The sequence below is a fragment of the Typopeltis vanoorti genome, chromosome 4 (assembly GCF_054136105.1).
Source record: "Typopeltis vanoorti isolate ZY-2024b chromosome 4, IOZ_Tvanoo_1.0, whole genome shotgun sequence".
In the NCBI taxonomy this organism is placed as follows: Eukaryota; Metazoa; Arthropoda; class Arachnida; order Uropygi; family Thelyphonidae; genus Typopeltis; species Typopeltis vanoorti.
Window position 1 is genome coordinate 90,146,649 of NC_143552.1, and position 13,377 is coordinate 90,160,025.

Here is a 13,377-nt window from a genome sequence, read left to right on the forward strand (position 1 = left end):
TTAATTACCTGGCATTTGTTTCTCCTAACTTTAACAAAATATCCTCCACTTTGCTGTCAATCTTTTCCCTTAACTCTTGATAATGTTCAGTATGCTGCTGTCTTAGTTCCTGAAGTTCTTTCTGATAACTTGCTATTATCCCTTCAAGTAGAGGAATATGTAATGGTAGAGTCACATATGTTGATTTTTCATTCACTTCTGAATTATCTTTTGTATGCACAAGTGAGATGTTGTCACTGAAGACAGTTTGACTTCCACTGTTTGTGGGAGAACTATCATTTTCCAACTTTGTTTCAGAGCCTTTATTGGGAGAATTTGGTTTTGGAGCTGAAATATTTCCCTGTTCTACATTCATACTTTCAGTTGAACTTCCCTTTATATAGGACAGCATAGATGGGTCTGAAGATTTAGGATTGCTGTTTTGGGAAGAATCAACCTCATTAACAGAAAAATCAGAAAGAATGCTATCTTTTCTAAGAGATGGATCATTATGTTTCGTTGAACCTGCATCATCTAAATTATTCAGATGCATACATGGAACTGTATCTTCTCTTATAGTTCCTAAACCATTGTCTGGGATCTCCTGAAATTACAACAATAAAATAAGATTAAGATGACCACATTTTAAGAGAAGCAGAATAGCAATATAAAATAAAAATTTGCGCTTTTTTTTTTTTTTTTTTTTTTTTTTAATATTTGAATTGTCATTTACACTGCATTTTTCAGTCATGCATAAGTACTCATTACTAAGAGAATATAGACAATATTTACTACAGTAATATCTCAATTATCCAACCTTCAAATAACTGAATCTTCAATTGAACAACCACTTGAATGGGTTAACATATCAACTGACTTCTGGTACAACACCATGTAACTATATCTTTAGTTAACCAACTCTTTAATTACCCAACAAGCAAACTGATTTCTCACTTCAGTTGGATAACCAAGGAATGACTGTACTACTACTATTATAAATAAGTTTCTTCATCTGCCTGCTTGTAATAGAACTACTCTGTCAGAATGATTTTGAGAAAATTTGATGTTTGGGATTTCAACCTTTAGTAATCAACCTTTCTTAGGGGTGGGGGGAGAATAATACATTAAATTTTGGTTTAAATTCTACACATTTCATTATCTAAATTATTGTTACCTAGATCCCATGAAGGAGAAAGAAATTTATTATTATTATTATCCTAAGATCCCCATGAAGTCACAGAGTCATCTAGGAGGTCCCTTTTGTCACACACACACACACACACACACACACACACACACACACACACACACACACACACACACACACACACACACACACACACACACACACACACAGCTCATCATACCATGCTTTAAACACATTCAAATTCTCTGCTGACACCGTGCTCTCAGGCAATGCATTTCAATTATTCACATCTCTCTATGCAAAAACCCTTCTTCTCACTCCCTTGCTCACACCCTCCTTATACAGCTTTCCACTCATTCACCACCCTCCAGGCAAAAAACCTTGTTCTCACACCCTTGTTAACCACACTCTTCTTTAATTTCCAGGGATGGCCTCTTGTTCTTCCATCACTATCGCACAGCTGAAACATTTCCCCTGCTTCAATCCTATAAAAACCTTTCAGTAATTTAAATGTTTCTATCATATCCCCTCTTCTCTGCCTATCAACCAACCTCTGCAATTCACAAGCTCTCAATCTATCAATGTAGGCAACATTTTTTACATCACTCACCAAGTCACTCCTCTCTGAATCCTCTCCACAGCCTCCACATCTCCAAGGAATCCAGGTGACCAGACCTGAGCACAGTAATCCAATATGTGGAAGTATCAACGCTTCATAAAGGGGGAATAATAACCTCTTTATCTCTGGATGTCAGTGTGTTCCTCAACAACCAAGTAATCCAATGTGCAATCTTGTACACCTTAGCAATGTGTCTCCTGAACTTTATCTCCCTATCTTCACATGACTGATGCAAGTAGTCATTCAATAATGCAACTGTTTCATCTTTTGTCACAACCCCGCCATCAGCATTCATTAAAGTTATCCTTCATAGTCATTTTTTCTTTTACTTCACATGTAACAAAAGAACTCTGGGATTTCCTTTCGCCTACTTGGCTAAACTCCTCTCATAATCTGATTATGCCTTTCTTGCCATGCTGGTCACTCTTCTCTTCTTACATGTAATCTGTAACACTCATGAGCTTGTGGATCACCTTTCTCCTTATATACCTTCCTCAAATATCTTTTTAGCTATAGTTTTTCTGACTTAGCACTTTCACTAAACAGCACTTTCTTCAACATGTCTAACTCCAAATTCATTCAAACAATCCTTCAGTCATACATAAAGCCTTCCATCCAACAAATTCAGTCCACACATCTGCAACCACACACGTTTTTCTAGCACACCTTACTAGAACTTACATTGACTTGGAGCCTCCTTAGCTCAGTTGGTATAGACAAGCTCTTTGACTGGAAAGACCCATTTCAAATCCCATCTATGATGAGAGGAACCTTTATTAGGTGGTATTTTCAATCAAATGGTGAGTTAATCAGTCTAATATGTGGGTGGAGGGTTTTTTTCTCTCCCAGAAACTGATTTTTCATCCCTCAAAACAGGCAAACTGGAGGTTGTCAACCTCCTAGATGGAGATGATACTTTACAGGACAGGACACACTGACTCATTCACAACATGGGTGGTGTTCTTCTCAACTTACAGTTAAGAAGGCTACAGAAATGGATGGCATATCAATATGCAATTTTAGGAAATGTATGAAAGAGTTGGCTGTATAATTGAGTTGGTAATATAATGAGTCTAATCTTTCAATGGGAATTGACCATAAGTCATGAAAAGAAGGCAAAATAGTGACACTACAAAAGAACAGTGCCAGCCTAGAAGTTTCCGATTACAGATAAGTCTATATACCTGCAGTTAAAATAAGGATTCGGTTGTGATAGTCAGCAGTGAGTACCGATCCACAAAGGACAGATCTTAATTTAGCAATCGATACATTTTATAAGGCAGTGAATGTACTGATTAAGGAAGAATCATAATATTATTATTAACATCTGACCTCCATGGAGCCAGAGATTCATTATAGGAGGTACACACTACTGCAGACAGTGCTCATTCTACAGTACAGTGGTAGTTTTGGACTTCAGAAAAAATGTGGATGGATAAGATATTTAGCTCTCTGAACAAAATCAGCAAGTTGTATATAGGTAGAACAGAGGCTCAGAAAATGAATATAACCAGTGGTATGTGAGGGTTCTGTTTTTAATGATATTGCATGCAGACTGATAGTAGATATTCAACTGTTTGTGGATGATGCAAAGTTAGAGAGGGTTATAAAGAGAGATGCAATATTAAGTCCCTTCAGGAAGATTTTATCCAACTTTTAATGTGGACAAATGAGTAAGATCAAAGCTTTAATTGTAAGGTGTTGCAATAGCATTTAAATTGGTGAAAATATTTTACCAAATCAATACAGAACCAGTTATACATAGAGAAGAGGATAAGAACAACAGACCATCTCAGGAGGTTGTGTAAAGGGTTGGAGAAGAGTGGAGAGAGAATAAATTTTTAACACAGAAAGTGGTGGGTGAGTGGAATGAATTAGTGGAGAGTTTTGTGAATGTTATTATTATTATTATTATTATTATTAGCAATATATTTATCATATTGAAGATCGAAATCATTTACATTTCCCATATTCACAATGCATTTCATTCACCAACCACTCTCCATGCTTCACCACACCTTTACACAACTTCTACAGATAGTCTCACATTCTTCACATCCCACCCTTCACTCTTTTTATAATCCTTTCTGTATTAATCTGGTTTAAAAAAAAAACATAACCAACTGTAGGGTCTTTATCATACCACCTCTTTTCCTCCTGTCCATCAAATGTATTCATCAAACTGCATAACCAACATTCTAGAGTCCTGCTATCACTTTGGTTATTTGTCTCTGGATCCTCTCTAGTGCTTCTACATCATGAAAAAAATTAGTAAGCAAAGTTGAACACAATAGTTAATGTGTGATCTGACTAATACCTTATACAGAGGTACCACTACCTTGTCTCTACATATCAGTGTCTTTCTTTTGATAGCAGAGTGACATCTTTGCAACACTTGCAACGTGTCCTCAGAACTTTTGCCATCATCCCAAGATCTGGAATGTCATCCACTTTGTAAAGCACAGCTCCACCAATTAATGAATTTAAGGTTCAATATGTTACATTGCCTGCTGAGTGAGATCCATGAATGGTGATAAAGGTTTGTTGATGATAATAATAATAAGATAATATTATATACTGTTATATAAAAAAAAAAAAAAAAATCAGCTAACGCCTTTTTATTCCCGTTTACGGGAGTAGGCGAGGCCATTTAGCCCTATCTAACTTTTGGAGACTGAGTGGGCAGTTCAATCTCCACTGGTACCCAATCAGAGACAGATGGCCCAAGGATCCGGCGGTAGCTCAGTTGGCAGAGCGGTGGACTGTAGAGGTCATGCAAAATACTGTTATATATATATATATACACTGTTCAATTTGTACATAAATGATACAGGAAAGGATATGAGAGGATCTGTTCAGTTATTTGATGTCAAAATTATGCAGGATGATTTGGATAGATTGCCAGACTGGGCAAAGGAGAATGGTTGTCAGTTTAATGTGCAAAGTGTAAGGTTATGCATTTTGGGGTGAAAAGATTACCAGCTGTATACCATATTGGTGGAACTGTACTCCCTATCCACTAACACCCCCAAGTCTCTGGCTTCGTCAAGACTTGGGGATGTTAGTTCTTTTGCTATGTGTCCCTAAAGTTTAGGGACACATAGCAAAAGTGGCTAAAGCAGCTCATCAGATTACTTGGTTACTGAAGAATACTTTGACGAGCAGATATAAACAGGTTATTGTTCCTCTTTATTGAGCCTTAATAAGACCCCCATCTTGACTGCTGCATGCAGATCTGGACGCCAGACTATCTTGGTGATGAGAAGGAAGTGGAGAGGATCCAGAGGTGAGTGACTAAGATGGTAGCAGTTCTGTGGAATGAGCCTTATGAGTACAGGCTGAAGATTTTTAGGTTACAGAAACTGGTTGATAAGAAGAAAAGGAGTGATATGATTATTATTATTCAGGCCCTCAATGGAGTCAAAAGACTCATCGTGGTAGGTACTTCCTAGAAAATACAAAGTCTATCATACCACTACTTAAACTCATTGACTGTTCTTGCTCTGACCATTCTATCAGGCAATGCATTCCACAGTTCAACCACCCTCCACTCAAAGAAACCACTCCTCACCCTCTTGCTCACAGTTTCCTTTCGTAACTTCCAGGGATAGACCCTTGTCATCACTCCTTCCGAGTGTTCCACCAAGCAAAAGAACTCTTCCCCCAGTGTCAACCTGTAATTACCTCTCAACAGTTAAAAGTCTCAATCATATCACCTCTCCTTTTTCTATCCACCAAACTCTGTGGTTCCACATTCCCTCAGCCGATCCTCATTACTAACATTGTACAGTCTTGAAACCATCTTTGTTATCTGCCTCTGTACCCTTTCCGCAGTTAATTTATCCCCTTCAAATCCTGGGGACCAAATTTGAGAACAATAGTTGAAGTGTGGTCTGATCAGGGTCTTATATGATGGATGAGACATACTGAGGGGGTTTTTACAAGATTAATTCAGAGGAAATTTTTCAGAACAGATCTGGTGATGGGAGAACTAGGGGCCATCCATGGAAACTAAATAATAGTGTAGTTAGCAAGGGTGTTAGAATCAGTTTTTTTGTTCAGAGAGTGGTGAATGTGTAGAATAGGTTGCCAGAGTCTGTTGTGGGTGCCATGACTGTGAATGAGTTCAAAGCAAAGTATGATAGATAGTGCACAAATGTTGGATAGTTCTTGACATGATGTTTAGGGCCTCCCCTTATTGAGTCTAAGGACTCCTTGGAGTTGCTCGTACTACTACTAATACTACTACTAATAATAACAAGCCTACATGATGGCTCCATAAATAGCCCAAAAGTTGTTCAACCACCAGGATGTGGAATTCAATCCAACAGAAGGCATGGACATTTTTTTTAATATCTTTAGTATTAGATGAATTGCAATGCCAGATCACCACTCTACTTACTAGAAGCCTGAAATAATAATAATACTAATGTACTATATGGTTATAACCTTTCATAGACAGGATTCTCATTAAAAATAAATAAATAAATAAATAAATAAATACTTATTTTTCAGCAACCAGAAACTCTGGGGTGGATAGTACCTCATATCTTACTCTATTCTCTGTTCTCTTGAATTAACAGAAGTCTTCAATTTACCAGAATGGCCTCTGGTTCTGACTCTTCTCTTTCACCCCCCCCCCCATCATTTACCATGAAAATTAAGTGACCAGATGTGTGCAAGTAGTTCAGTTGTGATCTCATCACATTCTTATAGTCTAACAACAACTTCCTTGTCTCTCCTTATTAGTGTCCTCTTCATTTAGCATAAAATCATGTACAATTTTGAGGATTCTTTCATTGTATCTCCTGAACTTCAAGCTATCATCCCCAAAATGAATGCAGCTGACCTCATTTGCAAAAGTAGGAAGATTTCTGGAACCATAATAGTCTTTATAGCAAGTTTCAAACACTATTTGTAATTTCATGAAGATTAAATTCTCTGTCCCCCCCCGCTCCATCAACCAATCCAATTGCTCATATCATTCCTCCTCCTAAGCTCTGTTGGCTTAAAGGGAGATATTCAGTTGTTTGCTGATGATGCAAAGTTGAGTAGTGCAATAAAAAATCAAGCTGATGTTGAAAGTTTGCAGGATGATTTTAAAAAGCTGGTAGAATGGGCAAAAGGTAATGGATGTCAGTTCAATGTGGAAAAGTGTAAAGTTATGCATTTTGGAATTAAAAGATTACCAGCTGTGTACTACATTGATGGAACAGTACTCCAAGAGATTGATGAGGCTAGGAACTTAGGGGTGTTGGTAGATAGGAGATGAAGTTCAGGGGACACATTGCTAAGGTGTCCAAGATTGCACATAGGATTACTTGGTTATTTAGGAACACACTGACATCCAGAGATAAAGAGGTTATTATTCCCCTTTATAAAGCGTTGATACTTCCACATTTGGATTACTGTGCTCAGGTCTGGTCACCTGGATTCCTTGGAGATGTGGAGGCTGTGGAGAGGATTCAGAGAGGAGTGACTTGGTGAGTGATGTAAAAAATGTTGCCTACATTGATAGATTGAGAGCTTGTGAATTGCAGAGGTTGGTTGATAGGCAGAGAAGAGGGGATATGATAGAAACATTTAAATTACTGAAAGGTTTTTATAGGATTGATGCAGGGAAAATGTTTCAGCTGTGTGATAGTGATGGAAGGACAAGAGGTCATCCCTGAAAATTAAAGAAGAGTGTGGTTAACAAGGGTGTGAGAACAAGTTTTTTGCCTGAGGGTGGTGAATGAGTGAAATTCATTGCCTGATTTAGTTGTGAGCTCTTCGTCTGTAAATGAATTCAAGAAGAGATATAACAGATATTGTTTTGTTAGTTTGGGTCTCCCGCGATGAGTCTGCTGACCACATGGAGATACCCGTAATAATAATAATAATATTGCATTCACCCTTTACATTATAGTTCGCAACATGCACACAGTCTTTCTTGACAAACACTTCTGTCAAGATTGTATTTACTGCACTTCTCACATCTGCAATCTCAATCCTAGATAACAGACTGAGAAATTTATAGCTATTACTGAACTTCATGCAGTTCCTTTTATATCCAGCCTATTATTACCTAAATATTCATATCCAATAACATTACTTCCATTAAGGGATGGGAAACTGAATCAAATTAGGATCAATAAACTGATAAAATCTATATTTTTCTTGGACTTAAAAACACTCAAATTATTATTATTATTATTATTACCCAAGACCCCATGGAGTCAAAGACTCATCTTTGACTCTATTGGGTCTTGGGCAATAATAAAAGGTGTTTGATAAAAGGACCTCCAAGGAGGTCCTTTTATCAAACACACAGCTCATCATACCATGCTTTAAACACATTCAAATTCTCCTTAGACACCACACTCTCAGGCAAGGCATTCCAATCATTCACAACTCTGCATGAAAAAAACCTGCTTCTCACACCCCTACTCACACCCTCCTTATACAGCTTCTAGGGATGACCTCTGGTTCTCCCCTGATCTCCCACTATTTTCTGTAGAACTACTTCAGTATTGATTCTATAACAACCCCTTAATAACTTGTAGGTGTCATGATAGAGACCTACAAGTCTTCCTCCTCTCCACCAGATTCTGCAAGTTGAATCTTCTCAATCTTTCCTCATACTCGACATTCCAGAGGTTAGAAACTACCTTAGTCAGTCGCCTCTGGACCCTCTCCAACATCTCTTCATCCTTCTGAAAACCAGGTGACCAAATCTGGGCACAATAGTCCATGTGTGGCCTAATCAAAGCCTTATACAATGGAACAAGAATCTCCCTACTTCTACACATCAGTGTCCTCCACATCATTCCCAGAAATCTTTGTGTTGTCTTCACAATTTTGGCGATGTGTCCCCTAAATTTTAGATCCTTATCCACTATCACCCCAGATCTCTTATTTCATCTACCTCCAACAATATATTCTCACCAAGCATAAATTCTGCATCCCATCTTTGATTTCCAAATTTTAAAACCTTACATTTTGCAACATTGTACTCACATCCCCATTTGCTTGCCCAATCACTCAATTCATTCAAGTCTTCTCACAAGGCCACAACATCTTCACTACTCCTTATGGATCATCCCAACTTTGCATCATCTGCAAACAACTGAATATCTCCATCCAAATCTTCACCAATATCATTAATATACAAGTTAAACAGCAATGGCCCTAAAACAGACCCCTGAGGCACACCACTAGTAACTTACCTTTTCCTGGATATCGCTCCTCCCATACACAATTTGTTGATACCTATCAGATAGCCAGTCTCGAATCCAATGAAGTTGTCTAATATTCAACCCCATCCAGTCCAATTTGACTATCAACTTATCTTGCGGTAATCTATCAAATGCCTTAGCAAAATCTAAGTATATTACTGTGTATCCTTCTCCTCTATCCATGGAAGCAGTCACCTTATTGTAATAAGTAAGCAGATTACTAAAACATGACCTCCCTTTAGCAAATCCATGCTATCCATCAATGATAATACCATTGTTGTCAACCCAATTCTGGATCCTAGTTCTCACAAGCTTCTCCAACAACTTAACTACAACACCTGACACACACACAGATAGGTCTATAGTTTGTTTCTTGAGTTCTATCACCTCTTTTATGAAGTGGCACAATCTTGCCCTCCTTCCACTCCTTAGGAACTTGACTGAGTGCAAGACGGCTAACTCACCTTCAACTGAAAAAGTCCATATAAAGATTCCTCCCGTCATGACGAGAATTAAACTTAGGCCTTTTCTAATCGAAGGACGCAACGTACCCGCAACGTACCGTTGTTCTTCCAATTGCGCTACAGAGGCGCTTATCAAGATTGAAAGAACTGTAATGCAGAGACAAAGGGCATTATGGAGGCAGAAGAGAAGTGGAAGTCCAATTCCATGAGGACTACAAAGACCAGGCAAGGCAGGTGAACTGCTCATTAAGTATTTCCACCACACCTTCTGCAACAGCTGTCTTTATACCATTTTCTCCAATCAGTGTCATCCTTCCATAATCATTCTTTCTTTTGCTGGCTACATATTGAAAGAACTCCTTAGGATTCTTTCTGGCTTCATTAGCTAACTGCTGTTCATACCTCTCTTTAGCTACCCTCACCAACCAAGTCACCTGCCTTGCCTGGTCTTTGTAATCCTCATGGAATTGGTTATTTCCACTTCTCTTATGCTGCCTCCATGATGCCCTTTTTCTCTGCATCGCATGCTTAATCTCTTTATTCATCCATTTCACACCTACCTTATTTAACCTTCTCACCCGTGGAATACATTCAGACACTGCATCTACTAAATAGTTTTTGAAAATCCCCCAAGCTGCAATGATCTCTTTTCCAGCTAACTCCTCATTCCATGCTACACCTGCAAGCTGTCTCCTGAGCTCTTCATAATCATCCCCCTTGCAGTTCCACATATACCCTTTTCTTACAGAGGTCCTCACGCTGCTGGCAGGTAATCACCTCATGGTCACTCTCACCAATTATTGGTGATTTGACGTTTCATTTATAATTAAATCCTCTGATGAGATGACCAAATCCAAGACCCTCAATCCTCATGTGCCCTCTGTTACATACTGTTTGAAGTAGTTATCTCTCAAAAACTCAAGAAACTCATTTTCTTTACTTCCAGTTGGTATCTCATCATTCCAGTCTATATTGCCATAATTAAAATCGCCCATAATAATCACCCTTTTCTTATTTGCTTGGCTAATTTGATTATACATTTCATAGTCACTACCGTCCACATTTCCTGGTCTATAACAACATCCAACCAAGTATTTCATTCCATTCACCTCTATCTCACACCATACTACCTCAAAACCACTGGCACTATTTCTCTTTTGCATCTCTACTTTGTATGGACATAACTCTCTCTCTCTCTCTCTCTCTCTCTCTATCATCAATAGCACTTCCCCTATCCCTTTTTACCCCTTCTATGCTCACAAAACACATCATATCCTTCCATGTCTATTCCTGTCAGAATGTCGTCCTGATCTAACCATGTCTCACTTATTCCATCAATTTTTGGGTGAACAGACTCAATTAGTGCAGCCATTTCATCTTCCTTGTTTCTTACACCCAGCATTTATATATAAACACAACAGCTCATTCCTGGATCTACAGCTAGTTCCAATGATAACATTCATTCAATGTGATCTCTCCATGCTTGACTGGGGCCATTTCCCTTCTTATTAAATTTGAAATTAAACTGATGAAATATATCAGTTTAAATCAAAAAAGCAAAATAAGCCCATAATTAGAATGCAATTTTGTGATGTAGTGCTACAGATGGCTGTTGAAGATATTATTATTTATTATTATTACATGAAACCTCCAGGAAGTCCAAAGACTCATTAAGGGAGAGCACCTACTCTACAATTCTCTGCCTACCAGTCATTCCACCAACCACAACTACAAGAACGCCATCTACCGCCCACCCTAGTATTTTCACAATCACAACATCCATGTTCACGGTGGGATTCGAAACCGCAGCCATTTGGCTGGAGAGTGGATATGCTAGCCATTCGGCCAACCAGGCCAGCAATATCATATATCATATCATAGCATATATCATATTCTGAAAGGCAGACAAATGGATAGGTGCTAGAAAGGATCAGTAGAACTTATAAGGCTCCTTAAGGATATTGAAAGAAGAAAGTTGAAACACTTTGGATACAATGAAAGGATGTTCCTGGAAGAAAAGGAAGGAGTAGATCATCAATGAGATGGATGGATGGTGTGCCTGGAGACTTGACTGATCTTCAGAGAGTCGAAGCCTCCAGAAAAGCATACAACAGGACCAGATAGCGAGGAGGACTGGTATGGCACATCACCAAGCATCTGTTGATGTCCAATGAACAAATGGATGTATCCCCATCTCCGTGTAAGATTAAGTGTCATTAGGATCCCCCATGAATCAGTAATTCACTAATTGGGACCTTCACTTTTTTTTTAAACCCCTACATTTTGTTCTCCTAACTTTTCTTTAAAAATTTTATTTATTTTAAAATTTTAATACTAATTCCTAATCCATATAAAACATTGTTAATATTAATTTTTTTTCTTTTGTTTAATTTTGCATTCAAATAAACTTCAATTGTTATGAATAATTTTCTTAAGAAATTCATCAACTAATTAATTATAATTAGGAACTGCAGAATAATAATATTCTGCAGTTCCTAAGTCATATCAACCAATAGTATATGATTAATATAATATAAACAACTGAATATTAATTTAAGAGTTTAAATTTTTTTATTCATTTATAAATTTAAATGTGTGAGTGATTGGACACAGAAATGGGGATGTGAGTTCAATGTTGCAAAAGGTTTTAAATTCAGATTTTTAGCCAAAATTGCAAAAGGATTTAAAATTTGGAAACCAAAGATGGGATGCAGAATTTATGCTTGGTGAGGATATATTATTGGAGGTGGAGGAAATAGGAGATCTGGGGGTAGTGGATAAGGATCTGAAATTTAGGGGACACATAACCAAAATTGTGAAGAAAACACAAAGGCTTCTGGGAATGATGTGGAGGACACTGACTTGTAGAAGTAGGGAGATTCTTGTTCCATTGTATAAGGCTTTGATTAGGCTACACATGGACTATTGTGCCCAGATTTGGTCACCTGGTTTTCAGAAGGATGAAGAGATATTTTTATGCTCTATACTAATGCCAGGAGTATCCGAAATAAAGCAGATGAATTGGTGTCGCTGATAGCATCAACCTTGCCAAAGATTATTCGGATCTCTGAGACGTGGTTGACGGAGGATGATATAATAACTGGAATTGAAGTGGAAGGGTACAGCATTTTTCAGCAGGATAGGAAAGGAAAATGTGATGGTGGAGTACTGCTTATGATAAGTGTAGAAAGTATTTTTAACTTGGGTATAGTTATGTTAAAGATACCAAGCAATTTTAAACCTGGTTTTACTCCATTTTTCCCAAGTAAGCAAACAGACAAAATGTCAAGTTTGCGCCTCCAATTGATGCAAGACTAGCTGATCCCACAGGTAGTGCAAGACCAAGGCAACTCGTGGTAAAGGTGGAGCAAGCTCTGATCACTAATCTTAATATTTACCCTTAATGCCAAAACACATCTCCAAGAAGGGGATGTATGATGTTTTGTATTAAAGGCAAGGGGCCACTACCCAGACCTGGCTCCCACTGATGAGACCTCAATAAAGGTCGAAACCGGTCTGGGTAGTGGCCCCTTGCCTTTAATACAAAACATCATACATCTCCTTCTTGGAGATGTGTTTTGGCTTTAAGGGTAAATAAATATTAAGATTAGTGATTGGAGCTTGTTCCACCTTTACCACAAGTTGCCTTGGTCTTGCACTACCTGTGGGATCAGCTAGTCTTGCATCAATTGCAGGCGCAAACTTGACATTTTGTCTATTTGCTTACTTGGGAAAAATGGAGTAAAACCAGGTTTAAAATTGCTTGGTATCTTTAACATAACTATACCCAAGTTAAAAATAATTTCTACATTTATATCTCCTCCTGAGATTTTTATTTAATAAGGTTATAACACCTTATGGTAACTTGTTTTGGTAAAATACTTACAAGCTCTGCATTACTAAATCTTGGTATTTCTAGCCTGGCTCCCACTGACGAGAAGTTCTAGTCGT

General features: G+C 38.0%; 1 protein-coding gene across 5 annotated transcripts in view; it reads right to left on the reverse strand.

Moving 5' to 3' along the window:
• Nucleotides 1-13,377, reverse strand: part of LOC150107489 (protein quick-to-court-like) — a 191,847-nt gene that overhangs the window by 48,177 nt on the left and 130,293 nt on the right. For all 5 annotated transcript variants that reach the window (XM_090391340.1, XM_090391341.1, XM_090391338.1 and 2 more), the window contains one exon: nt 9-583. In XM_090391340.1, the coding sequence (XP_090247466.1) occupies nt 9-583 (575 nt within the window). The remainder of the gene's footprint in view (nt 1-8; nt 584-13,377) is intronic.